This window comes from Metarhizium robertsii (genome assembly GCF_000187425.2).
Source record: "Metarhizium robertsii ARSEF 23 chromosome Unknown MAA_Scf_6, whole genome shotgun sequence".
In the NCBI taxonomy this organism is placed as follows: Eukaryota; Fungi; Ascomycota; class Sordariomycetes; order Hypocreales; family Clavicipitaceae; genus Metarhizium; species Metarhizium robertsii.
In genome coordinates this window covers 734,887-762,616 of record NW_011942204.1, presented here as the reverse complement: position 1 = coordinate 762,616, position 27,730 = coordinate 734,887, and the positions used below count along the sequence as shown (strand labels likewise).

Here is a 27,730-nt window from a genome sequence, read left to right as displayed (position 1 = left end):
AACGTACCGACTTTCTTTTCTTGTTAGGCAAATATATAGGCGCGCGTGATTTGTGGTGTGGTGTGGTTTGGGCAAAGTATTCGAGTTTGAGGATAATATATTATAATGCTGTGCCCAATCGGTGCCTCGGCAGTGGTCGGCTACCCTGGGGTTCCTGGCCGAATGCTACACTCCCTTGCGTCAGATTCAAATTTACACGACGTGCAGAGTATTACAGATTCAGACAAGAATCCGCGACCAAGTATATAGTGCCTGGCCTCATCGTTGAAACTAACATACGAACCAAGGCATCTTATACAACGGTCGCACACTGCCGGTCCAAGTCAACGGTCAAGTGAATACACTTGCGACAACACGGCAGAAGTTGGACTTCGCTGGGTATAACTCTATTGCCTATGTAATTAGGTAGCCGGTACACAGAATGTCCTGATGCGCTGAGCCTTGCTGCCGTCCAACCCTTGCCCGAGTCAAATTGAAGTGTATCAGCCCTTGTCCAGAAACAGCCAGATGCCAATATAGAGATGTCTCTATATAAATATACGCCACGAGCCAAAACATAAAAAAACAAAGGAAAAATACAGAAAAAGAAAAGAGTTAAACGATTCATGAGACTGCCGCGGATGGCATGTCCTTCTTCCGCCGTATGCTGCCAAAGCGCCGCTTAAGCCCGTCGCTCAGCTTGTTGCCGGTAGAGTGAGCTCGGCGCAAGTCCCCATCTGGGTTATTCTTGTACGTAACGCCGCTGGACAAGGCCTCAGCAGAATGCTGACTGACGCTGCGCTGGTGACTTGCCGCCCACCTGGAGAATCTGTTGGTGCCAGGTGCCATCTCGAATGCATCCGCCTCGCTCAAGTGATGTCGATGGCGTCTTCCCTTCTTCATGTCGCGCTCCAGCGTGAAGGATGGTTCACCCTTGCCTTTGAGATCGTCTGGGTGGTATTGCTACCTACAACGTTAGCTTTTTACTCGCTCATCGATGTAGAAATCCGACTGACAATACCATCCCATCGCTTGTACGCGCCCCCCGCGGCATCAGGCTCTCGCATCAAATCGGCACCTTCTTCATAGTACATGATTCGGCCCCTCATGTCTCTCGCGCCGCTGGGAATGGAGGCGGTGCCTTGGAGGGGAACGTGTTTTATCAATGAATCCATGATATTCTCTCGGGGTGTGGCACGAATGGCCTCCATGTTGGAGTCTTGAACAGCCGCGACGGGTGAGTACTTTTTGTTAAGGTTACGGCTACGCAGAGTCGCATCGTAGGGACCGCCATGGTGGTAGGCGCCACCAATTGTGTCGAGGGCGTCAATTGTGTCCGTCTCTGAGATGCGCTTGCGATGGCGATGAGGGCGCTCGGCAGCCCTTGCCTCGCGTTTAATCATGTCAAGAGGACGGTGAGACATGTCTCCAGGAAATCGCTCAGCAAGTCGAGCTTCCGAACTGGATTTACGATTGCTGTTATACTTCTTCTTATTAGAGTCAGTAGAATCGCTGGCGTTCTGACGGATTCGACGGGCTTTGTCAAGCTGGTTGCGCGGATACTCCGGATAGGACTGACGGCCCCACGTAGTCGATGAGGTATGGGCAGAAAGGCGGGCGTAGCGCGGTTGACACTGGGGTGGAGAGTGAGTGTTGTTTTTGCAAAGGGCGTTGTTGTTGTCGCCGGCGGAGCTTGTGCTGTTGCGTTGTGACGGAGACGTAGGAGGGGTGACGGCGGAAGAAGTTGTCAAGGCAGCGATAGAAATAGTTTCAGACCACACTCGTGTGAATCGCTGGGAGCCCTTTCGATGGCTGGAGAGGCGGGACGATTCGCTGGATTGGCGTGTCAAGGCAGCGGTAGAAATAGTTTCAGACCACACTCGTGTCGATTGCTGGGAGCCCTTTCGATGGCTGGAGAGGTGGGACGATTCGCTGGATTGGCGTGACTGATATGACGTCGCAAACGGGCTGGACGGAAAGACGTCGAAGCTGCGACGAGTGGGGCTGGCCGAAGATGGAGGGGTGGGATATGGTTGATGAGGCGTAGCGCTGGTCGAGGGCCAGTACGCCGGGATGCCTGGCAAGTCTTTCAAGAGCCAAGGCTTTGGCCTGTTCTCCTTCTTCTTTGGCGCAGGGGAAGGCGGTGGTGATGCAGCAGACGCAGCAGAGGTAGCAGCAGCAGTCTGGGCCTCGAGCCTCTCCTTGGCCGCAGTGATGTATGGGTTGACGTGGGAGCTGCCAAGGCCGGTCTCTTGGTTGGGTTCAGGCGCAGTCAAGGGTTCCAGAAGATATTTATGGGCCTGTCGTCGTCGCTATCGTTAGCATATACGGACAAGGGTGGAGGAGAAAGTTGGCAAAGATGGCAGTGTGATGCACAATGACAGAAAAGAAGACATTAAATGAAAGTGAGGTGATGAAGACCAGGACATGTCAAGTCTGCCGTGCCCAGCCCGCGATTGGTCGTGTACGTAAGCGACCATTGCTTTTGAAAGCAACAATCATGGCAAGTGCGATGACGGACACGTCGAGACACGATTTGCCAAGGGTCCCCACCGAGCAACGCTTCCGTCTTTTCCTCCCGTCAAGACTGTTTCTCGTCTGTCTGTTTCGCTGGTGACGCAACCCGGCGTGCAGGGTCCATCCGTCCATCGGTTCCATGTGGCAGATCCATGATGCATGATGCATCAACCCTTGGGACGTTGACTAATCCCGGTCTCGGCGCCATGGCTGAGCATTGATGACGACCACGGCATGCATCATCATCGCAAGCCCGGGTGGGCCACGGTCAGCGACGCGACGCGCCAACTTGGAGACTGCACAGCAGCCATGTCTGCCAGACAGCATCTCTCGGACTGCCGACGCTCTCTCTGCGGCACTTGCCGCCGACCCAGAGCCGGCATGTCCCCATATCCCCAGCGGTAGGCCCTCCTGTGAGCAGCGGACAACGACGACGAAATGAACTCGACCTTACCCATTGCTTGTCATAGGACGGCCCGTACTCGTCCGCATCTTTGCGGGCCCTGGAAGCTCCTTCTTTCCTGCCCCCTTTACGGAGCAGGGTCTCGATACCCATGTTGCCGGCGCGATGGTAAAGTGACGGAAGAGAGATCTGACTCTCTTTTCAGATGTTGAGGCGTGCTGCTGGTTTTGGTGGTCGAAACGAAGCGCCCTGTTTGTCTGCAGTTCAACTCAGTCAACAAGTAGAAAGGGGATCGACTGAACCGGCCGTAACACACAGCAAGAGAAAGGGCGACAAATGAGTGACGGAGAGGAATCCAAACATCAGTCTCCTTTTAATACTATCAGATACGCACAATGCCGTGGACTACTAGCCTCTATCCACAAAGCTTACTCGCCAGCCATGTCCAGCCCAAGCGTCCAAAATCCCGAGGTACAGACACATCAAGGGTGCTCGTGCAGCTACCTTTGCTACCACCAGCGCCTCCACCAAACTTAGGTACTTTGGAAGGAGAGCATGGACGGAGGGTTCATGTGCATCGCGGAGGCGGCACTGGCGGTGGCATGGTGGCAGAGCGGCATGGCGCCGAGCGGGACTTTAGTGACATGTTGTGGGGAAACAGCCGCAATCTTCAGTCAGGTCTTGGTGGTCCATGTGGGATGTCCCAACTTGTTGTGCAGTGGGGATTTGGAACATGACTTTCTCCGATTGTTATGGGAGAATGATCAAAAGCGCTCCCACGGCGCGGCCACAGCAACCGTTCAAAAAGTCTTCCCTCTCCAAAACAGTCTCGCCAAAACTCCCAATGTCCCATCTACAACCTCGCAAACCCCCCGGCATCCACCCCTCGGATGTCCCCACCACAAAGCTACGCAAGCGCGGGGAACTCCAACAAGAAGGTCAGGTGAGACATGACAAGCGCCCATCCAAGGGTTACCAAGGGTGACAGCGGGACGCCGAACCCTTGCCAAGCCCACATGTGCAAGTCTCATGGATATTTCCGCGCTAACTTCTCAAGTCATTCAAAGTCTACATGTAGCCAACAAGACTTGCCGTTGAGTATGGCGGTGACCAGATCTGGCCCAGTGTATGTATTTGGCGTCCAAGGTACGGAGAACCAAGGGAGGAATACAACCCAACCATGAGACTGTCGGGCAAGCTATGTTCTCCGGCACTGTGTCGCCCGCCGGCGGCCGCGATAGACGCAGGCGCGGCGCATCCATGTCACATGCATGTAAGTTCATTTGTGGACCATGTCTTGCCCGAGGTTAAAAACAGAACAAAATGTGTGACTAGGGCAAAATTTGATATTTATTTCTATTTACACTTTTTTCACGTTGGGCAGCAGATGAAGGGCATATCTCGACTGGCCAGATGGCGTTCAAAATTGGTGCTGGTTTTTGTGCGCACGTGGTAGCCCTAAGTTAGCTAAGCGACATGCCCGTCCTCCCGTGCCTCGACCTACCCTTTTACGACACTCAATGTTGAAGCTTAAGAACAGGATGTTGCCATGGTGCCTGATGCTACAGTGCCCACTCGGACCATTGTCTAACCACCACTGTCGAGCACAGCAACCTCGCAGGCCAAAAGGGTATGGCCAGATTCCCGAAGCCGTCATCACCATTCACGAGAAAGCTTGCTACATGTCACTGTGAACTTAAAACTGTTGCGTGCATGGGATTCTTCTTGGTGGTGTTATTGTTGTTGTTGTTGTTGTTTGGCAGTGAGACTTTTTTCTCCAAGATCTGTACCTTGATGCTGAGGAACTAGCGATATGCCCTATGCAGTAGACTGAGAATTGTCCCCCCAAATCGTCGATAATGCACCGTGTTGGATTACATCGGTGGATTTATGCTCTGTGCGGAGTTGCGAGGATGCTTTTTCGATGTCACCACGTAGGGAGGCGCACGCATGATCAGGGCTGCTTTGCAAGAAACTAATATTAATGATAGGAGGCTCTTGGCAGAGCAACTATACAATTTGCTCTTCAATTACCCTTCAGATCTGTAGAAATAGTCCTGAATTTCTAGCTAGATAGATTGAATAATATGGACAAGTCTGGTCCGTTCTTAAAACGTTCACAACGGCCACTGCGCGATACGAAAACGACGGGCCCGATGTGAAGTGGTGATGTAGGCACGTGCCTGATCATTATGTGATGCAATTGGTGGTATTCCTATGTTGGTGTATTGATCTCCAATAATGAATCCAATCTCTGGCTGACAACTAATAGAATTCAACATATGAGAAAGATGATCTGGCCTGTGGACAAATATGCAGGACACGCGGCTGAGCTCCTAGAGTCGAATCTCGTCCCGCAAATTTGACTGCCATTCAGTTTTCCTTTCCTTTTCTTTTCTTTTCTTTTCTTTGCTTGATAGATCATAGAGCTCGAATTCAATGTGTGTAACCTTAATCACATCAAGTACCCAGGTACGCAGGATCCCCGTGTCGATCGTCATCTGTTTTGAAGACATGCAAATAAATTTGAATGTATTACTTCAAGCTTCCATTGAACCAAGGCCTTTCCCTAGGCCAAAGGTACTATATCTGGTTGACTTGTATTTCTTCATCTTGTCATCGACTCCTTGTCTTGGCGGCAGGTACCCACCCAGTCACTCACCGCAGACCCACATCCGGGAACAAACGACCAACTCTGCTTCGACACGAATGAGGAGTTCATCAACACACTGCCCGCCTTGTCTTGCGCCTTGAGCAGTCCGATTTCAGTCCAACAATGTATGCACAAGATCATTAGGCGCAACCCTCTACTGGGCCAGGTTCAACGGACAAGCGCGCCGTTGACGGCTGTGGACCTGCAACCAGGGCCATCATTCATCGGTGATGGGTCTGGTCGACTACTCATCGTCCTCCGACGATGAAGCTCCAGCACCGCCAAAGAAGCGCCTAAAAGGCCAAGAGCATGTCTCGGACTCCAAGATGCCCCCGCTGCCTGAAGCTTTCTATGACCTATATGCGTCAACAGTCCGACAAAGTGTAGTAGACGACCCGAGCTTGCATCAGGGGCGGACGAGGCTCAATCCCCATGTGGCCGGCAACTGGCCCACACATCTGTACATCGAATGTGCGCCTTTTCTCGAATGAACCAACTGTGGGTTGCATGTATACTGACTGCGCGGGTAGGGCATCCGACTGAAGTGCAGCACGACACGCTCGATGCGCTCATTAAAAAGACCCAGCAAGAGTTGGGAGACGACATCCAGCTTCACACCTTTCTCAACAGCGATCTTGGCACAGACCTGCCTCTGCACATTAGCCTCTCGCGACCGCTCAGCTTACCCACGTCCATCAAGGACGACTACCTCACCAAAGTCAAGCACAGCATTCGCAGTTGTGGGACGGGCGTGTTCTCAGTGAAGCCCGCTGGCTTGGCGTGGTACAAATCCCCAGACTCGGATCGGACATTTTTCGTCGTACGCATTGCTCCTACGGACGCCAATGACGATTCCAAGCACTTGCGGGCGTCGACCAATCCGGAGCTCATGATGCTACTGACGAGGTGCAACACGGTAGCAGCGCATTTTGATCAGCCTCCTCTCTATGAACAGACACAAGGGGAGTCTGCGGATACGGCGTTTCACATCTCCATTGGCTGGACCCTGGGGGCGCCCGATGAAGAAACGCGCCTTGGAGCGCTGAAGTTATTTCGAGACAAGGAATTTGAGGATATTCACGCCTGGAATGTCAAGGTGGATGGGGTAAAGGCCAAGATTGGCAATGTGGTCACACATATACCCTTACTGGGGAATGCGAAGACAAAGGAGGACGACGATTTTGCGGATTCGCTATACGGGTCGTGAACAACGCAGGGATGTAACAGAAGAGTTGGTATAGAATGGTGAAGCTCAACAAAGCATTAGGAAGCGTGTTTTTTTTTTCATCAGGTTCCGAGGCCTGGACGACGTATACGATCTGATGATTCGCGACAAAGGCAGTTTCAACTCAAAGACTAGTTCGTACAGTCTGTTTTCAATGGCCGGCTACCACCAGCCTTGAGGAACCCACTGCATCGACCTAGTGTTTATGTACCCCTTGACAACGCCACACGGCATGTGGACGCAAAAGAGAGCAAAAGAGATATGAAGCAAAAAAAACAAAGGCTTCTCGCACAATGAGCATCATGCAAGGCTGGCTTATGCACACTGGTCAACCAACACACTAAAAAGTCGGGTTGAGGCCTGCCCGGATCGAACGGACGACCTCCCGGAATCTCCAAGGACTGGAATCGGGCTCTCTACCGCTGAGATAAGGCCCCGCAAGCTTGGCTGCCGGGTTCTTATTTGTGAATATACATGTCAAGCACGAGTCAGAGTGTAAAATTTGCAGTTCAAAGGACCAGAATTCTGTCATTGGTTTTGTGGCTTTGTTCATTCTTTCTGTGCCGGCTTTTTATTGTCACGTCACACAGAAAAGTGCGCTCCTCCTGGGGCGAGGGCTCCGATCGACAGTTCGTGATTCCCAGGATAGTGAGACCTGCAGGCGATTAATGATTCGCTACTACTAGTACTCTCTCTGTACTACCCAAGCATACACCAGACACTTCAGCGCTGAGGGCCAAGAACTTGATACTACGGACAACCAAATATGTGGTCGTCCTGTCCGAAGAAGAATATTTTATCCTGCCTACCTCGAAGGCGAGGTTGTGGTGCATTAATCTTGCACTTGTGCCAACGCCTGAGCGAGCCAATCAACGCTTCCCAGGTGCTCGTAGCTGTTGACGCGCCGAGCACAAGTAACTACATGACTGGAAGCTTTAACAACTTTAGAAGGTTGGACTGAATGGCCCACGCGCCGTTCTTGGTTGTGCATGTATGCAACATGGAAAAAATGTGGTCTCCGGAAGACGGCATTGCAAGTTTTCACGTCACTGTGCAGTAAGTAGTATTTGGACCTCTGTGCCGCAAGTGTGCAGAGTGCGTGCATGAAACAACATTGAAAGCAACATGCAGGGCGCGCTGTGGTTGTGGTTCTTGCACTTGCACGGCTTCAACCTTCAGAGGCCGCGTCCAACGCCCTCAACGTCCTGTCAGGGCTGGGGCTCTGCGCAAGCTCGGCCCAGCCTGCCATTGACCGGTAGACGTCACTGCACAAGCGTGTTCACAGCAACCACTCGACGTCCTTGCATGTTTTTCCAGTCTTGTTGTCATGTTTTTGAGATCGGCGTGATGCGTGCCCACACTAAACCGTTCCGCCCCGACTTTCGGTTCCTTAATCCTGGCCGCCTGCTGCTGCTGGCCCCTCCACACACCTGACCGTGCCTTTTTCATCCCACCTCTGGGCAACTTTCTTCAACCGTTGAGCGGCTTGTCTTCTGGCCCTTTGTCCTGCGTGCCCAGACGCGCGAAATTGCTATATATTGGCGCCAGGAGCACCCGCAACAGCTCGCCACCATCGACTCAATCCCTCCGGCAAGCACATCGCATCTTGGAAAATCCCAAATCCATCAATCCCACAATCCACTAGAGAGTGGCCATCCGCCCCTCCCTCCGAGTCCCTCCCCTCCCTCCCCGCACCACAACTTGGACCAGACGCATTGGCCCTTCACGCGCCAGTCGTGCTCAAGAGCTTTCTTCCCCTCCAAATATTTTCCAATCCCAAAAATCTGGGGAGACAATCGACCTCTCCGCCGGCCCAAGTGGTGAGAGCAACACGCATTTCCATCAAGCCCGTCGCATCAGCTGCGCGGCAAAGGTCAACCAGTCGCTTCACCAGTCGAGTCAACAAACCGCCGTTGCCTACGCCGACGCGCCATAGACGACATGGATATCGACATGAGCCGCCGGAACAAGGTCCCTCGGTCCTTGTCAGATGCCGAACGGGCGCGACTCGACGAGTACATTGACTCAATTCACTATTCCGCCAGGTAAATTTTCCGGCCTTGAACATGGGTGCTTCACCGCCGTTAGCTGGTGTTGCTGGGGGTAACGCAATCCAAATGCTGACCTAGGCGTGTTTTCTTTCTCCTTCTAGATACTCTGACAGCGAATACGAGTACCGACACGTGCAACTACCCAAAGCAATGCTCAAGGCCATTCCCAAGGACTATCACGACACCTCCAAGGGAACTCTGAAGCTTTTGTGGGAGGAGGAATGGCGAGCGATTGGTATTACCCAGGTACGCGCTGTTTCCCCCCTGTCTGCCTTTGAGGCCCTGGCTTCCTTTTCTGGGCGGGAAACGAACAAACAAATGTTTCGGAGGAACCAATCATTGACCACTACCACAGAGTCTCGGCTGGGAACATTACGAGGTCCACGAGCCCGAGCCCCATATTCTGCTGTTCAAGTAAGTCACCTTTGTGTACACATGGACCGGAATCGGCCTGGGCTTGTTCCCCAGAGCTAACAGGTGCCGATGCAGACGTCCTCTCAACTACCAAGCGCCTCAGTGAGCGATTCATCTTTTTTTATTTCAGCTTGAAACCTCATGTACGATAGTCTCAATTCCGCCACTTCCACCGCCGTCGGTGCTTGCTGCATGTGCGGCGCTTGATTCATGCCCTCTCACGATATTACGGTCTGCACTTTACGATATTTGGGTTGATAGAAATATCAATACACCACGGTCGAGAACGCTTTGCCCTCACACTGGCATTCCGCATTTTTTTTCTCTTCATGGCGTGCTTGCCGTCGCTCCTCAATTGATGACGCCTCATTGGATGTTTTGGGGCCGCGGATTAGATGCGTTGGGGCTCCTCGGGGCGTGCCAGATATTTGCTACATGGCAATGGACACGAAGTGAGTTTTATTTGGAGATTGCTTTTTGTTGGTTTTCTAGAGATTCAGGTGTTGCCGCGCCAGCTTGGGGAAGTTTTTTTGCTCTTACCAGGGTTCATATGCGTTTGCCATTGTACGTTGCGAGGCAGTAGCTTCGCAAGTAGCACGCGGGAGTTGGTGGGTAGTTAGAATGTAGACGGAATTGATTAATAAGTCAACTAGTTTAGGTTTGTTGAGCGTGATTGTGAACGTGCTTCGCTCGCCGCGACTGCAGGTTTGTGTATGCCGTACCTCATTCTTGCTACCCTGGAGCCACTCGCGATTGGATTTAGCTTGGCATCATCAGACATAGGACGAAGTTGGCAGCATGAGTCAGACTCGTTCTATGCCATAAAAATGCCCGAAGTAAAGCTGAGTCATTTCGCCTGATGTTTGATGACGTGCATTGTGTCTAGAACATATATTGACCCTCAACTTGAAACGACAGAATAATTCCGGGATTGCCCAGGAACCGAATGTTGTGGTGGTCCCACTACTGCGTGGCTGTCACGCCACGACCGACTAAAGTACGAAGTATTACTAGTGTCTGGTACTTTCAACTCTATTGTCCGGCTCATTGCCCGCACAGAGGGTAGCCTCGTGACGACGGGCAATCGCACCAAGCCCGTATATCCTAGGCACAATGCATGGAAATAAGAGCTGCTGCGGCAAAAGCCAAGCCAGTCGCATGATGTAAAGGACAGATATAATCGGCTCCATTATGCGCGTCGCAATGGTGGATGAAATGTTATGCGCAGCCGCAACAGTTGGACAACAGCCCAGATGGTCCCAGATATCGATTCTACACCCAATCAGGTCGAGTGCCGGAAAGTCACTGACACCTTGGCCGTGGCATGACATTGGAGACGTTGCAGCACAGCGCTGAGCGGGTACGGGAGGAGGTGAGATGATGATGGGACGAATTGGAAGGAATGCAGGGAGGCGCTTGCCAAAATGAAAACAACTGGACACCTGTCGCGGCGGAGAACAAACAAGAGGCCACATCGTCACTTCCATTTTGGTCCGCATGCCCACCCGTTTCGTGAATGATATGAATCGGACATCTACTAATTTTTTTTCTTCCTTTTTCTTTGCGCATCACTCTTTCTTTGATTGAATTTTATCGGATCTTCGCCTTCCCGCCCGATGCTTGCTTGAGCACTGGCGCTCCTCTCCACAGACGTCTGCCTTGTGTGAATAAGTGGTTCCATCCCGCTCCGCAGGCTCCGCAGTTCGAAGCCAAGTTTTGATTAGTCTGGCCTTGATTGATCATCATCAGACAGCGTGGCATCTTCATATCATTCCATTGTGCCCTAGGTTTCTGTATCCCTTGGCCCGTATATATTGTTTTCCGTTTGCGAGAAACCGCGTTTCTAGAGTTTGTCCTTTCCTTAAATTTGAGGCGGTTCTAAACTCAATACCTTGTCGGCGAGCCCGGATTTGTGCCTTCGTTCAAGCCACCTAGTCTGGTGGCGCGCTGTCGATAAGATAACTGTCGCTTGGGTGCGCAGGAACTGGTCTTTTCGTCGCCTTCTCGAACCACCGCGTCGCCCAGTTACAACTCTACAAGAACGAGAAACCACACGCTCTTCTTTCCGGAAGCTTGTTCTCGTCGATTGCCAAGTCATGATGAAGTCTGCAAGCAGGCTATTCTATCTATCCGTCTTTGCGCTCTGGGCATCGCCTGGAACTTGCGCTGCAGGGAGTGAAAGCAATTGTGCTGTACGTCGTTCCTTGGATGAAAGTCGTTGCGCCCGCCGAGGCCTTTTCTAACAGCTTCACTTGACAGATTTCCCCAAAGTCTATTGTTCAAGATGCGTGCGCCTCATATTCAACCCTCGAGAATCTGAATGACCGGGTTAAACCTGCCCTTGACGACCTCACGCGAACCACCGACTTCTTCTCATACTACCGCCTTAATCTCTTCAACAAAAAGTGTCCTTTCTGGGACGACTCAAATGGATTCTGCGGCAACATAGGATGTGCCGTCGAGACGCTCGATAACGAAGAGGATATACCTGAAGTGTGGAGGGCGAAGGAGCTGTCAAAGTTGGAGGGACCCCTTGCGAAGCACCCTGGCAAGCAAGAGCGCAAGCAACATCCGCAAAGACCGTTGCAGGGAGAACTGGGTGAAAACGTGGGTGAAAGCTGTGTAGTTGAGTACGACGACGAGTGCGATGAACGAGATTACTGTGTTATTGAAGACGAGAGCGCTTCATCCAAAGGCGACTATGTCAGCTTGCTTCGAAATCCCGAGCGCTTCACCGGATACGGTGGAGAGGGCTCCAAACAGGTGTGGGATGCTGTGTATCGCGAAAATTGCTTTCAGAAGAGTTCGTTTTCGCATTCTGCAAATCTCGGCATGTCCTACAATTACAATCCGGCCGCTCTGGGCTTCAAGCAAGTTATGGATGCTGCAGGACGGCAAGCCCAGCTTGAGGCACAACGTCTGCAGCACCCCAACACTCCCTTTGTTGCCAGCACCGGGTACGAAGTTGACGATGAATGCCTGGAGAAGAGAGTCTTTTACCGAGTCATGTCCGGCATGCACGCGAGTATCAGCGCTCATCTTTGCTGGGACTTTCTGAACCAGACCACTGGAGAATGGCAGCCCAATCTGCAGTGCTACAAGGACCGTTTGCACGGATTCTCTGACCGAATCAGCAACCTCTACTTCAACTACGCGCTTGTCACCAGGGCTGTAGCCAAGCTCGGCCCAGAACTGGCCGGACCCGACTACACATTCTGCACGGGCGACCCGACCGAGGACTTGGTCACTCGCGTCAAGGTGTCCGAGGTGGCAAAGCAGGCAGCGAGTATCCCTCAAATCTTCGACGAGAGCCTCATGTTTGTCAATGGCGAGGGCCCATCCCTTAAGGAGGATTTCCGCAATCGATTCCGCAACGTCAGCCGGCTCATGGACTGTGTTGGGTGCGACAAGTGCAGGCTCTGGGGCAAGATACAAACCAACGGATACGGCACAGCGCTCAAGATACTCTTCGAGTCCGACAACCACAGCAACAAAATCCCCGTCCTCAAGAGAACGGAACTTGTCGCCCTCTTCAACACGTATGCGCGACTGAGCTCATCGATGCGAGCCGTTGGGAAATTTAGGCAAATGGTGGATGCGGAAAGCGGCCACAAGCCAGCGGCGGCAACCGAATCTGCCGCAGTTGAAGATGAGAAGGTCAATGAGGAGGGCACCGAGGAAGAGGACTACGACCCATCCTACCTGTGGCGTGAACTGGAAGATATGAAGCGGCGTGGGCCCAAGAGCAGTTCGTTTCGGGACCAGTGGGCACACGAGACTGCGCTTATTCGGCAATCTGTCAAGGTGGTTCTTCACGGGTGGCTGCACGGCTCGATTCTAATGTACGTTTAAGACATGGCCGTTTTCTATGGACTTGAGGTTTCCACATGCTAACGTGTTCTGTTTCAGATATCGCATTGCAGTGACGGAGGCCCATCGTCTTTGGCTCTACTTTCTCGGTTTGCAGCCAGGACCCGGCTTGGTCGATTATAGATGGGCGCCGAAAGACAAGAAGACGGAGCTGTAAGAATAGGTTGGCATCTTTGGCGTTTTGAATCAGCATTGCATCGGTTTTTTTTCTTTTTTGCAAAAATTATTACAGGAATGACTATATACACTTTGAGAATGGGCATTCGTAAATGCCGGATCTATCCATATGCAACCGTCGACCCCTGCCAAGAGTCTACCAGGGCTGTGAAAGCACACCCTAGCCGTCTTCTATATCGGGGACGTGCTCTTGGGAGCTGTATCCTCCTCGAAGTCCTTCTATGGTAAAATAACGATAGTTTTGCATTGGGTGGGTCGCGACATCTTGCATTGCGTCCTCCTCAAAGTCCCTCTATGGTAAAATAGCGATGGTTTTGCTCGGGGCAAGTGGCTGTTCATCGACATGAGGGACGGCGTCGAGCCGTGATCAACCTCCGTTTTCGATGCCGTGCACCTTGAGCACCACCAGGCAAGGGATTATAATGAATTTCCCCCCGTTCCCACCCACTTTATTTGTATTTGTGGTTTGTAAAAAGGTTCGGCGGACCGGCATTTTGTTTGGTGCATTTGGCGGCTGCGCTTCCTTTAAGTGCGGCAAGGTGCAGCTTTTGCATGCATCTACTCCAGAGCGTAAATCAAGTATTTCTACCTGTTCTTGGCTGCAAACGTCGCTATTAAAGTACTGAGAACCATTAATAATACTTCTACAATAAAAATAGACTACCGAAGGTAGGTGCGCACGAATGTACTTACTTATTCCTCAATTCCCATTGGATGCGATTCCCGTAAGAGACTCCATGTTTGCCCGCACGCAATGTTGCCGCACTTACGAGGCTGGGATGCTTATGAATTGGTATGTCGAGAGCGAGACGAGCCGGCCGGCAGCGGGGTGATCTTGTTGTGGCGCGACAGTGAAGGGAGCGTTGTGGTAGGCGGCTGAGACGGGAGCCATAACGGTAGTCGTCGGGTGTGGGGATATGGACAGGGGTGCCTGTGTGCTTTGTGGACTCGTCCATGACATTGATCGGCCCGCGTCGGCTTCTAATGCACGTGGAGTGGATGGAACGTGGGACAGTGGAATCAAGGGTCCTTCTACAACGATTGAACAAGACTAATCAGTATGGTTCCACCGTCATGTTTCTTTGCAGCACAGGTTGGCTATGTTTCTTTTCTTAAGGGACTGAAATTACCATCGGACATGTCAGACGTGCGCCGCCGTCGGCGTCCCAGCCGGCAACGTCTCCAGCCCCATAGTATGACGAGGGCTTGGGGCACGGCGAGGAGCAGGGCCACGATGGCCAGAGTTGTTTCGGTGCTGATGGCCATGGGGCTGCCTTTTTTTCTTCCTTTTTTTTTTTTTTTTTTTTTTTGATTTTGGGGATATGATGTGCTTTGCGCCTGTGAAGTGTGTAACTGGCAGAAATAAATTAAAAAAGGAATTTTGGGGAATAGAAACAGAGGGAGTGAGGGCCTCAAGTCTACATGTGAGCTTGGGTTGGACGTGGCATATATACTAGTTGACGTAAAAGATGGATCAGAGGAGGACGGACTGGAGGGCCGGATGACGCCTTGCTTTTTCTATCTAGTATCAAGTATCAAGCGCTACGCGAGACGCATCAATTGATCGCGGCCGGACATTAACAGGCCTGATCCCTTTGACTGCGGTGAGGTCCAAGTTTTGTACCCTGCAGGGATTCTGACCAATCAAAAAAATCAAAATAAAAGGTACAAAGATCTACGAGGAAATAGTATGACAATATAAGTACTTATAATTCCCGAGGCTATAAAGCGCTACATAACATCCCTGGAATTATAACGCAGTAGAAAAGTACCTGCTAGGTATCGTAGAAAGGTGGGCCCGATACCTTAGTTGGACCTTACCCCAGTCAAAGGGATACGTGGTTATTACAATGCCACTCACTCGAGGTCACCGGCTGTCGACAGGGGCTTTTTGTGGATTCTCACAGTGCTACGTAGACCAGACCTCACTGCCGCCTTCGCTGCTCTTAGGGGATGTACAAGGTACGTACCCAAGTTCCGCAGATTCGGAGACCTCTCTTCGTGTCAAGGCCAGTAAAAATATTGGGAGGCGGAATCTTGATACGGAGTATTGGTTGTATGTATACCCCGCCGCCTGATATTCAAGGGTCCAGAACGTATTGCAGATGGTCATGTCGGGTCTCGGAGGTCGGGAAGCGGCGGCACCTGGGGGTCAATTGCACCCTTGGTGCGCGGGAGGCCCTGGATGGAGGGCACAGCCAAGTTGACGAGTCCAGTGGATGAAGGTGGCAGCACTTGACATCTGGAGCCATCAAATCAAATCCTTATTTGATGATCCGGTCCCATCACCAGACGCTACACGGCCAGGTGAACCGGCCAGTTATCATGTTGAAAACCAGGGCAGCCTTGCCCGCCTTCTTTTGCTATTGACGAGTTAGGTCAATGCGTTTCCGCCAGAAATGTCTCACATTTGAACTCCTTTTACGGACAGCCCTGAAATCATGCTGTCGGCCTCTGCTTGTTATCACGTACCATGTAGAGTTGCATTTTTATCGAACAAATCCACCCCCAAAAAGCTGGGGGTGTGGTTTGGGGTAAGTGTTCTCTTCTCTTCACCCTTTCATCCTTGTAATTAACCTTGGTAGTCAGTCTGGTATGTATTCTAGCAAAGGTTACAGTTGAGGAAGGCTAAGCAGCGAGGCGCTCCATACTACGTAAGCAATTCAATGTTATGAATTTACCCATCTACTACCACTACCGCCACTACTGGAGTCGAACGAAACATGGAGCACTGGGGAACATCTAGGGCGAGAAAGACACGAGAGTCGGACAATTTGAACCAGTTGACGTCACCACTAAAGTGTGTGGTCTTACGCGGATCCTACGAGTACACTGAGTCACTGACATGGCTGCTATCAATGAGGCAGTTGGCCATTTGATCAAATACTGGTAAGCCAGGCGGCTTGGAGACGAGCCACTCGGGCCACGACACATCATCCAGTCATGTCTGGTCTTTTACGTGCTTGAGGGCGATTCAAATTGAAAGCCGACTACAAAATCTGCCTACTTATTAGATAGCTCTTATGTATGTCTAAAAAATGCAATGCAGCCATATGTACATGTACATACCGCTGACCTGTCGGGTCATGGACGCTGCACGACGCACGACGATTGAACGAGCTGCCTGGATTGCTTCGACCAGACACTTGTGAGCCTCAGCCTCAACCTGCGCCCCTCCATCACTCAGGCGCAGTTCCTTCCCCTCAGTTTGCCTGGTTCAATGTTGCCTTGGAGGTACCGCGTGCGATGGACAGATTCATAAAGGGATGGGTTCAGCAACATACCCTCTTGCATTTCGCACTTGCCCATGAAGCGTTTGCGTGCAGCACTTGGACGATGGGCTCGATACGTGATGCATCTCAATTACTTTCACATTTAGACACGATTGACGAGTCCACCGCGACTTTGATTGCGCCTTCAGAGTATATGCTTCCCCAAGTCTCCTCGAGGTGCTAGCTAATATTGTATGAAGTCTGGCCTCCTGCCTTTTTCTGCCTCTACTCGTCTGTTTTAGTATTACTCATTTATTTTATTTTAACTTATTTTCTTACACTTGCCTTTTATTCTCCTCTTACATCTTTTTTTTTGTTCGCCTCTTTCCCGTCTTCTTCTTTCTTCTTCCTGCCTGCTCTTCCGTCTCCTTTCCCCAGTGTTTCAAAATTAGTAAAGACACTCGACCAATTCTCATTTGTCAAATAGCTGGGTTTGCTTGACGGGGATTATACATATGGCTTTGAACTGTGCTTGCTAACCTTTTGATCCAACGTCAACAGGTGCGTACAAGCTATTTACCAGCATCAACAAGCGTGTCGATTCAGTAAGGAAAACGGAAGGAGGGTATAATCTGTCACATCAACATTTATGAACGTGTGGGGAATGCTGAACATTCTTGTTGATAGTGCCTGGCTCCCAGGCTGGCGACGTCCAATTTCGGGCGTCCAGCTACGTCAATTGGAGTCAGCATCCTCGACGGCTTGTCGGCCCAAGAGGTCACCTTGCAGCTGATACGCGCGTTTTCCCAAGTCTAGTCTGGAAACCGAAATTGGGTGCGTTGCGGCGTCTCCCGATCAAGCTGTTGTTGCGTCGTCCGTGTCGGGATGGAGCTGTGCCGCCCCCGAGGAGACACGTTTGCAGAATAAAAAATAACATTTGCGGCGCTAATTACTGCAGAATAAATAATAACAATCTTATCGGAGCTCTGTTTCCCGTGATGCTTTTATTGTGCAGGAGACCCGAATCGGCCTAGACAAGGAACGCAGAATTTGCTGGAATGTCTGGCATGCCTCCGGCGTGCAGAGGCCCAGCATTTACCACGTGCGATTCACCGATCTGACCCAGATACCACTGTTTTCATCCAATTAAGACTGTTATTATATCAAATAAACATGGTGTTTTGGGAAACGTCCATAATCGGTATTTGGCCCATCTCGACGAGGCCGAGAGTGTAAACATCATCATCGGCCAAACAGAAACAATTCGATAATAAGACTATGCAGACCTCCGTAGGCTAGGTTTTAGGAGCTGTTGGCAGATATCCCCCCTGTGCTCAATTTGCTGACTGCGAATGAAACCTGACATCTGAACTATTTCTGCCTAAGTGAGCAGGTCGTCCTTAATATCGGCTGGGACGAATCATTCAGACTAGATGCATGGTGCGCCCACTTCTAGAAGTCTACCGAACAATTTGGCAGAGACTCGATGCGCCGTCACAAACATGACGGCCCTGTCCAACCATTGCCTTGAGCCGCCGCTCGCCCCCGGCGCCAAAGATGCACCCTTGTCCACGGATTTGTCCTCTGGTCGTGGTTTACCTGCACCAAAAATCCTTGCCATCGCTCGCAAGGCAATGCGAGATGCTATCCTGAGCGAAGGGTTGGCTGGGCAACTTGGCGATGAAGTCGTCGGTTTGCAGTCCGGCGTCACCATCGACCTGAGCCGCAGTGCCATCCCAGAGCTACCGGAGGAGCTTGTGGACATATTCAAGGATAAGCTAGAAAGGTTCGTTTGTGCAACGATTAAAACCATGAGCATGGGCAAATGTTAATGCTGACAAAACGCCGGTGCCTCGACAGATTGGCCTTGTCGCACAATCAGCTGTCGTCTCTGCCGATGCGGCTTTCAGAATGTACCTCGCTACGGTACCTGAATATCAGGGCAAACAAGATTAGGGAGTTTCCATTGCCCGTAAGGCAAATCTACAGACCGAGACTCCTGCCACTGTGAACCAGGCGCTAACTCCGCAGCAGTTATGCCACTTGAAGCGCCTTGAGATTCTGGATCTCGGTCAGAACCAACTCCGTGTGCTGCCTCCAGAGGTTGAGAATTTATCGTCACTCAAGGTTCTTTCCATCCCGAAGAACCAAATCCGGGAGTTGCCATTATGCCTAGCCAATATGGCGTCTTTGCAGGTCCTTAAAATTAAAGGCAACCCAATCATCTTTCCGCCACAGGATCTCATCTCTACACTCGCCACCACCTCCCTTGAAGAAGATAGCTCCGTCGGCAGTGACACGACAGAGGTTGCTATGACGGCACGCATCAAATCGATCCTAAAGCAGGAGGCTATTAATAGCCGCGTGGAGCCAGACATCTCAAACGACTCCAGTCACTCCACTGCCCCGGTTGACGAGACTCCGCGCCCAAGACGGAAACGAGCTGTAAGTGGGCGGTTTCCGATAAAGGTGTCTGGATCAGAAGTTTCCGGCATGCGCTACCAAAGAATGGGACTGGGTTTCCACCCAATGCCTTCTAAACTGCATTGTCGCGAACAGTCCCATCCTTATAGAAGCGCTCGAAGGACAGTTGCGCCTTCAGCGACGGGCAATGCTGAAGAACGCCTCCGGAGTAAATCGGAAACCCTATCGTGCTTAGGCCACCAGGATAGATGGAACCGATACGCAGAACTCAAAGAGACCGGAGAATGTAATCTTTACAACCGAGAACCGAGCTACGACTGTACCACGCAGGGAGCTAGGACTGGGCACAAGAGCGCTACTACGTCCTCGGAATCAATTCTCCAGCAATCCATCTACGCCAGGCGACTCTCTGTGATACCCAAGCGGCGTCGGATATCGAAATGCTTCAACCCAATCATTGCGTTTGCCAGGGGGATGCTTTACGCCGTTCTCCAAATCCACCCCATGATCCAGCAGCTGGCCATCTTGGCTCGCGGCGAACTCGATAGCCAGCCCAGCCTGCAAATAGTCATTTATAGTACAAATTGCCACATAGAAGTGTTGGAGCTAGAGATACAAAAGTACGATACAACAGCCCCGGAAACCGAGGACCATTCAACCCAGACGAACATTGTCCTCCGCGCGTGTCAGACGCTCATGGGAGCGTACCGGCATATATGCACCCTGCTTGCGGATAGCGCAGATGCACCCGTCGACAACGGACACGCACGATATGTTCGAACAATATTGACATTACTCTACAATTGCATCATGGAGCTCCGCGCCACCACTCTATCCGTCACAACCGAGTGCGCGGACTGTGCTTCTGAACACGCCGCCCATCGCCAAGATGGCTCCGGTGCCGGTGCCGGTGCCGGTGCCGACGCCCGGGACAAGCCTGCCGCACCGCAAAGCCGAAACGAGGACATGATGCCAAAATCTAGCCATCCTCCATCCAGCCGGGGGCCAACTCCGATGTCGCCGCGTCCGGAGCCAGGGCACTTGCAGCCTCCCGACTTGACCCTCGCCATGTCCGACCCGGACGGGCTATTCGAAAAGATACTCGTGTGCCTACAAAACTCGGCCACCATGATGCTGCGCATCCTGCCCGCCTTTGGGGGCCATCTGACGCATGGGCTTCGCAACGCGGTGCGCAGGCGCGCGCCCACGTCGCACATCCAGCACTGGCGGTGCCTGACAAAGGAGTGCGCCAACGCCATCCAGCACACGCAGACGGTCAAGCGCGAGATCTGCTGCGTCAAGCTGCGCGGGCGGGCGGACCGGCCGACCGCCGAGTTCTGGGACCTGGTCATTGGCTTCATCGCGTCGTGGACGGCGCTGGTGGCGGAGATTATGGCGTGCATCAACAAGATCCTCTTGCCGCCGGATACGAGGGCGCGCCTGAGGCCGATCCAGGAGAGCATGAAGGAGACGAGCCATGCGGTCGTGCGGTCGCCCTGGTGCGATGTGCTTGCGGCGGGGGGGTTGAAGGCGGCTGCTTTGCCGGGTCTGGCTGCGTCGGCGCCTCGAGGTGTATCTGCGGAGATGGCTGGACGAGCGGCGGGTGAAGGGGGTTTTGTGACTGTGGCCGTGCGTGGGAATGGGTTTGATCGTGGAGATGGGCCGGGACATGGTAGTGCTGGTGTATCATTGTCGCGGGGGGATGCGGTGAGACAGTTGAGTTTTGCTTCGCGGCCGTGTGTCTCGGCGGCTTTGGAGACGACTGCTTTCAAGAGTGGCTGAGCGTGGATGAGAAGGGATTGGCAAAGGAGAGAATCAAGAGGTGCATGGTGGCTTGTGGCATCGAGGGGGGTGTTGGGACGTGTAGTTAAGGGGCAGGCTGAGAAAATGGATCCAAGGATTAGATTATGACCATTGTATTTGAGGCGATGTAATGAAGATGATGAATGTACTAGACAAGACGGCGCCGTCACACATCACGGTGTGTTGGCTGTCTCCGAGCATAACTCGTGTACGCCTTTGCAGACGCCGCTCTGAACTTCTTGCCCCAAATTAACAAAATGACGGGAATCAGCAAAATGGCACAACATAGCACAGAAACAAGAATGTGGACATTTCGCAGCCCCATGCCGCTGATCCAGGGCGTCAGAGTAAAGAGCACGACGACCGAGAAGGCATTGCGTGTGAATATGACGCCGACAAGGGCATTGCCGATGATCTGGCGAGTAATTAGCCACTGCGGTCATTGCGGAAACAGACGGGACGAACATCGTGATAGCAGTCCATGGCGTAGGAAAGGGCAATGTCGCCCGCGACAACGAGACCGAATCCAAAGATGCCGTATCCGACGGCAACCAGTGGCCAAGGCGAGCCCTATACAACCAAGTCTTCATCAGCAGAGCTACAGACGGATAAAACGTCGGTAGGACGCACATATGCCAAACCAACGCCGCACATGAGTATGCCGGCCGGCGTTATGACCGCCATGGGCAGAGCAAGCCAGAGACGCATCTCGGGCTCGTAAATGCCGCCGTTGCGCCGCGCCAGCCACACGATAGACTTGTCGTTCATCCACCCGCCGAGGAAAATACCCGGAAAGGTACCAATAAACGGCGCGACATTCATCAGGCCTACACCCGCGGCGGTAAAGTTGTACGGCGCACTAAACAAGTACGTCGCCTGGACAGAGGTCAAAATCGCAAACCACGCCAGCAGACTGCCGTACGTGAGGGCCGTGTACGCGATTGCCGGAAAGGTAAACAGCAGCACGACGGGCTGGCAAAAGTCGTGCAGCATGTCCGTCCTGCTGCTTGTGACCCAGGCCATGCGCTGCCTATACCCGGCCAAGGGGATCGAGCGGTCGATCCGAACGGCAGATCTGCCGCGCTCGACTTGCGCGACGGAGTGCTTGTCGTCCCCTGCGGACGGAGTCGGAGTCGGAGTCGGTTCCACGCCGTTGATAAATTTGGATTCCTCGAATAAAAAGATAATAAGGACGAGGTTGACGCCAAACAGGATAACGCACCACCACCACATCCACCGCCACCCCTGGCTTTCAACAATATACCCAGAGGCCACTGGGCCCAGGTACGCGCCGGTGAAGGTGAAGAAGAGGTACCACCCGTTCATGAGCGCGTGGTGGTGTAGAAAGAACAAGTCGGCAATGGTAATCTGCACAATGGTCTCGCTGATGGCGCCCCCGAGGCCGGATAATAGGTTGCTGCCGATAAAGTCGGCCCTGGTGTGCGTCACGGCAAACCACACGCATGACACGAGCTGGAGGAGCGTGCTGAGCAGGTATAGGGGTCGGCGGCCGTACCTGTGGACGAGGGGCACGAAGAAGATACACCCGATGGCGAGGCCGCCGTAGTTGATGGCGGCGCCGGCGTTGAGCAGGTCAATGGAGAAGTTGAGCTCGTCCTGGTACTGCCCCCACGCGGTGAAGCCAATGTCCAGCTGGACAAAGGTGAGGAGCACGTAGAACGAGACGAGGCTGAAGTTGAGGTGTTTGCGCCATGCGGCCCAGTTAAGAGGATCATTGGGGTTTGTGGTTGGAACCGGGTGCAGGATTACCTCCTCCTTGGGACGATGTACTGTGTGTGAAGGGGGGCGTTAGATTGACGAGATGAATGAAGTTGTGCTGAAAGTAGGGCTTACAGTCTTTGAGGGCGATGGTTCCGGGAACCCAGAAATCAGCATCGTGTGGAGGAGGCTCGTCCGAGGGCTGGTTCATGGCGAAACGATTCGGATGGGACGAGAGAGGTAGAGATAGTAGCGATTGAGGGTGATACAACTAGACCAAGGCTATGTTGAGGTCGTCTTCTACTGCCGTTTTACAAGTTTGGAATCGTCAACGGTGCAGAGAAAGCATGCTCGACTATCAGAGTCAGCCACGGCAGCGAGGCGCGCCGAGTCTGGTCTTTGGCATTGTACCGGGCTAATGGAAAAAGAAGCTTATCTGGCGGGTTGCGCGCGGTGGCTGACGGCCAGGTTGATGTCTTGATATCTTGATTGCGGTTTCGCCAACGCCACACCTCCGCATTCCGGCTGTGGACCTGCCACATGGAGATCCCACACTCGTCTCGTTGCCCTCTTTCAGTTAAGCCATTTGATTGATAACACTTCGATGCACGACCCGCGGAATCCACTGTGGCTGTGGCCGCTCCGGGCTCGGATCGGGGCAAGGCGTCGGGCCCTTACCCCGCGTTATCAAGACATGCAGCGGCCAATCACAATGTGCTTGTTGAATAGGCCGGCTTGGCGTGGTGAAGAATGATCCCGGTCCCTAGATTCCTGGATGCGGTTTAGGGTTTAGTTGGTACCCGACTGTTTAATGTTCTTCTTAGTCCTGGACGGAAACTTGCCGGGTCCGCATTGCTGACCAGAATCGACGACTCGCCGTCTGACCCGTTGCGAGGTGAAGGAGTTGCCCAAAGCTCTTGTACAGGCATCTCGGATCCCGAGGCGACCGGCGGTCCGTTTCTCCAAGCTGAACACGACTATAATTGAATACATTTGGTTCCAGTTGATAAATACGGACGTTCCCAGAGACGCATCGCTACCAATCATCAGCCACTCCGCACGCCGCACACCAGCTTGCTATCAACTCCTCACCTCAGCAGCAACCACCACAATGGCTCCCAAGGTAGATGCCAGCGTCATAGCCGAGCTCGCTGCCCAGGCACTCCAAGACCCCCAGCTGCCTCGGGAGAACCCAACCGTCTCGTTTTGGCAAATGCCTCCGCACCCGTCCCTCTCCGAAGTACAGTCCCCGAGTCTGCCCTCGACGACAGACTACGCCGTCATTGGCTCAGGCGTCACCGGGTGCAGCGTAGCAAAGCATCTTCTGGACAATTCGCCCTCCGACACCTTTTCCGTCACCGTCTTCGAGGCACGCGCCCTCACAAGCGGCGCCACCGGCCGAAACGGCGGCCTCCTCACCTCCTTCGTCCCCGGCGACTACAAGCTGCTCAGCGACCGCTTCGGCCACGAGCAAGCCACCAAGATTGCCCGCTATGCGAACCGGACCCTCGAAAAGATGCACCAGCTCGCCAACTCGTCTCCGGAATTCCAAGCCGCCAGCGACGTCAGAAGAACCCTCGACGTGGTCCTGTTCCAGGACCTAGCATCCCGCGACGCATCCAAGGAGTCGTGGGCCCTCTACGAGGCGCACGTTCCCGAAGACAAGGGCAAGGCCGAGTTCCTGACGCCCGAGCAGGCCGAAGCCGTAAGGTCCAATTTCGTCTTGAAAGGTGCGAACCTACTAACGTCCGGTTGGTAGAAGTATGGCGTCAGGGCAAAGGCCGGCGCCGCCGTCTTCCCCAACGGGGCCTTCTGGCCGTACCGACTCATCACACGGGTCTGGGGCCAGGTGCTCGACCGGCACGGGCGCCGCGTCTCCGTCGAGACCAGGACGCCCGTCACGGAAATCACCCACGACGCGGCCTCGGACCCCGAGCACCCGTACGTCCTCCACACACCTAGGGGGGAGGTGCGCGCGGGAAAGATTGTCCACGCGACCAACGGGCACGCCGGGCACCTCTTGCCGGGGCTGCGCGGCAAGATTTACCCGTTGCGTGGGACCATGTCGGTGCAAAAGGCGACGGAGGCGTTTGGCAACCGCGGCGGCGAAGTGACCTGGAGTGTGTTGGGGGGAGGCACCTACGACCCCGGGACGGAGATTGTCGACGTTGGCCTCTTGTACTCGAACCAGAACCCGAGGACGGGCGATATTTTCATCGGTGGTGAAAAGGCAAAGATTCGGGAAGTGCTCGTCAGTGACGATTCGCAAATTGGTGCCCCGTGCGTTGAGAACTTGTCTTCTGTTTTGCCGACCATCTTCACGAGGGGCTGGGACGACGGGGAGAAGCCTGAAGTTTGCAAGATTTGGTCGGGCATCATGGGGTTTACCGCGGACAGACTCCCGATTATCGGGGCCTTGCCTCTGGAGTTTACGAACAGGGGCGACGAGGGCGGCGAGTGGATCGCCGCCGGGTTTAATGGGTATGGCATGCCGCTGTGCTGGTCTGCTGGCGAGGCCGTGGCCAAGATGCTGCTCGGTATTGATGTGGGTGACTTTTTGCCCGAGGTGTTTGCTGCTTCGAGGGAGCGGTTGGGTGATGACGAGAGGATGAGCCCGCGTGCTGCGTTGGATTTGTTTTTCGGTGGGCACGTTTAGATGATGTGGGATGAGAAGAAGTCTAGATGGGAGCTGAATATGGACTTGCTTAGAATATATAGAATATATGCTGCGTTGTTCTGAGAATCAAAGTTTGCAGCCCATTCCGCGCGTAATATCTTCGGTGGCGGCGAAGAATGTCCCACAAGAATGAAAGGAGGCCTTTTGCTCCCTTTGGAGGAATATGCTAGCGTAGCAGCATCCTATCTCGAGGTTTGGGCGAGTACAATGCACATTAGTGATGTACAACAGCTCGTTGTGGCAGTTGCGTAGTTCTGGGTGTTTGCGATGCCGGCAAGGCACATAGGATGCTTGAGTATTTGTTGCAGACTTGTCGCAACAGGTATTGTGTTTAACTACTATGAAATGGAGCAAAAAGATCCAGCCATAGTGTTTATCGGCTAATATCTCAATGTTCAGCTTCCACGTATGCTCCTTTGACCCTTTACATCAAAAGTGTAAGGTAGGCCATCTTTGATCTAGCTCGTTACATACGTCCACCTCCATAAAGCCATTTTATTCACTTGCACGATTTGAGATGTGGCTGACATGCTGGTGGCTACATTCGTCAAGAATAGTATACGAATATGAATGACTTGGACACCTTGCTATTCAGCCAACCCAAGCCCCGATTACATTCATGATGCGGCGAAATCAGGGCTATAAGTGACTCTTGAGCTGCTGAAATACAGACAGCTACCTTTGTGCATCGGGGAGACACCAGCACATTCTTGTGTCGGGACAACAGGACGTCTTGCTTTAGCTTTTCACAGCCGCGGGAAGCCCCAGTTGATACGAGAATAGAGCAATATTTATGTCAAGTTACAAAACTTGTTTACCTGACTGAATTGCGGCTGGACCTCGACGAAATGGATATCTAGATGGTGGCCCTTCGTAATGCGGTCTATTATCTGCTGGAAAATATTACGGATCCAAAAAGACTCAGTTCGTTCCGATTATAGGCAGAGGCGACCGGTTTGTCAAGGAAATGAAGCAGACTACGTTGCCGAAATGTGCCGTTGCATGGAAGTTGGACGCAAGGGCTTAGGTACTCCGTATGCCATGGCAAAATGTTGTTACACAATTATTTACCCCATGGTTCATGAGATGCTTGATTACTTGTAAGTTGTCAGCAATACAACGTCAGTCAAGGTCATGCTGCATGTCAGCTGGAATCTTGTCTCAATATTTGCTGCATGTCAGAGTCAAGATATGCTTATAAGCAGCTGAACCCTCGGTTTTTCCAACTCATCTTGTTGTCTAATACACATTTAGCACTTTTTTGGGGAATGATAATGAGACACTAAAAGTAGTAAGACTCCGTTGAGGCGTTGGTGGCTGGCTGTGATATGCATGACCTGGGCTGTCTTGGGTATTGTGCAGATGTCGTGTCGCACCCTCGGCCCAATGGTTGGTAGCTACATCCCCCTTGTTCCTTTTTCGCAACTAATTAGAGTTGATTTTCATGTCGGCGAGTACTCTGTCAGCAACCAACTGAGACCCTCAACTGATGACGGGCGCAACATGTGAGCAATTCATCTCCGCCATTTGTGACTGGCTTGACATCTTCAAGCAGTCGAGTGCGACTATAAAAAGACGGACTCATCGCGCTATGGATCAATGCTTGGGATCTCGCAGGACTCACACATTCAAGCTCAAGCTCCAATAAACCCCAAAATTGCCTATTTTATACTACCGTCTCTTCACTTCCTCAAGATGCGCTACACCTCCGCCGAGGTTATCGCCCTAACACTGGCTATTGCCGGCATTGGGACTGGGCTAGATGTCAATCGGGCACTCCAGGCTCGTCATGATACTTGCCCAGAAACCAAGACAGTGACGGAAACTCAAACTATCACCGAGAGAAACACTGTCACTGTCACCACCGCCGGAGCTTGCACCACTGCTACCTCGCCAACAACCACCACGACCACGAGCAAGTCTACTCCTACGCCCACTGGTTGCCCTGTGCCGCCCGCATGCGACAACCTCGGATTCGACTGGGCATACTACAACAACTCAGCCCACAACGGCGACAAGACATACTCCAACTTCCATCCGGATACCTACAAGCGCGTGAAGCCCCTGTACGTCGGCACCACCCGCTACGTCGGGGGTCTTTACGGCGAAAAGGGCGGAAAGGACCCAGCCGGGCGAATATACGGCTCTACCAAGGCCCTCAAGCTCGACTACTTTGCTCTCAACCACCACGCCTACTTCTACGCCTGCGAGGCGGGCACGTACAGCATCAACATCCCGTACGCAAACGACGCCGTGTTCGTATGGACAGGGGAAAAGGCCTACAAGGGCTGGACGGACGACAATGCCGATGCCAAGGCTAGATACAACCAGCCCGATCACATCGCGGGCCAGGCTAGCTTCAAGGTCAATGTTCCAGCCGACACCTACGTGCCTATTCGGTTTGTCTACGGGCAAGCGCAGTACGGGGGCGGGTTTTATTTCACCGTCACTACTCCTTCTGGCCAGGTCATCGTCAGTGACAAGGCGCATAATAGTCCGTATGTCGTGCGCCACTCTTGCGATGGGGTGAAGGCGCCAAAATACTTGCCATTTGGAAAAGAGCAGTAGTAGCTTCCAGTAGGGCTTTGTATACCAGAGTTTTGGAA

At 52.7% G+C, this 27,730-nt stretch overlaps 8 protein-coding genes across 8 annotated transcripts; 6 read left to right on the top strand and 2 right to left on the bottom strand.

The window, feature by feature from the left end:
* Window positions 1–603: 603 nt before the first annotated feature.
* MAA_08114 (protein kinase) lies at window positions 604–3,052 on the bottom strand (the record flags this gene model as incomplete). Its single annotated transcript, XM_007826112.1, has 3 exons — window positions 604–942; window positions 996–2,291; window positions 2,951–3,052. 3 exons carry the CDS (start codon window positions 3,050–3,052, stop codon window positions 604–606), a joined length of 1,737 nt encoding a protein of 578 aa, XP_007824303.1.
* A 2,730-nt stretch (window positions 3,053–5,782) lies between these two features.
* On the top strand, window positions 5,783–6,759 carry MAA_08115 (putative protein family UPF0406; the record flags this gene model as incomplete). Its single annotated transcript, XM_007826113.1, has 2 exons — window positions 5,783–6,023; window positions 6,083–6,759. 2 exons carry the CDS (start codon window positions 5,783–5,785, stop codon window positions 6,757–6,759), a joined length of 918 nt encoding a protein of 305 aa, XP_007824304.1.
* Window positions 6,760–8,718: 1,959 nt separating this feature from the next.
* On the top strand, window positions 8,719–9,246 carry MAA_08116 (cyclin-dependent kinase regulatory subunit; the record flags this gene model as incomplete). The annotated part of the gene is made up of 3 exons (XM_007826114.2): window positions 8,719–8,822; window positions 8,930–9,074; window positions 9,184–9,246. The coding sequence occupies 3 exons, from the start codon at window positions 8,719–8,721 to the stop codon at window positions 9,244–9,246; spliced, it is 312 nt and encodes a 103-aa protein (XP_007824305.2).
* Window positions 9,247–11,341: 2,095 nt separating this feature from the next.
* Window positions 11,342–13,269, top strand: MAA_08117 (oxidoreductin; the record flags this gene model as incomplete). Its single annotated transcript, XM_007826115.2, has 3 exons — window positions 11,342–11,434; window positions 11,502–13,084; window positions 13,152–13,269. 3 exons carry the CDS (start codon window positions 11,342–11,344, stop codon window positions 13,267–13,269), a joined length of 1,794 nt encoding a protein of 597 aa, XP_007824306.2.
* Window positions 13,270–18,003: 4,734 nt separating this feature from the next.
* Window positions 18,004–20,707, top strand: MAA_08118 (RAM signaling pathway, SOG2; the record flags this gene model as incomplete). Its single annotated transcript, XM_007826116.1, has 3 exons — window positions 18,004–18,287; window positions 18,443–18,473; window positions 18,536–20,707. The coding sequence occupies 3 exons, from the start codon at window positions 18,004–18,006 to the stop codon at window positions 20,705–20,707; spliced, it is 2,487 nt and encodes an 828-aa protein (XP_007824307.1).
* Window positions 20,708–20,894: 187 nt separating this feature from the next.
* MAA_08119 (Major facilitator superfamily transporter) lies at window positions 20,895–22,658 on the bottom strand (the record flags this gene model as incomplete). The annotated part of the gene is made up of 4 exons (XM_007826117.2): window positions 20,895–21,143; window positions 21,194–21,298; window positions 21,359–22,518; window positions 22,583–22,658. 4 exons carry the CDS (start codon window positions 22,656–22,658, stop codon window positions 20,895–20,897), a joined length of 1,590 nt encoding a protein of 529 aa, XP_007824308.2.
* Window positions 22,659–23,558: 900 nt separating this feature from the next.
* Window positions 23,559–25,103, top strand: MAA_08120 (FAD dependent oxidoreductase; the record flags this gene model as incomplete). The annotated part of the gene is made up of 2 exons (XM_007826118.1): window positions 23,559–24,152; window positions 24,207–25,103. The coding sequence occupies 2 exons, from the start codon at window positions 23,559–23,561 to the stop codon at window positions 25,101–25,103; spliced, it is 1,491 nt and encodes a 496-aa protein (XP_007824309.1).
* A 1,716-nt stretch (window positions 25,104–26,819) lies between these two features.
* Window positions 26,820–27,692, top strand: MAA_08121 (GLEYA adhesin domain protein; the record flags this gene model as incomplete). The annotated part of the gene is made up of 1 exon (XM_007826119.1): window positions 26,820–27,692. The coding sequence occupies one exon, from the start codon at window positions 26,820–26,822 to the stop codon at window positions 27,690–27,692; it is 873 nt and encodes a 290-aa protein (XP_007824310.1).
* Window positions 27,693–27,730: the final 38 nt, after the last annotated feature.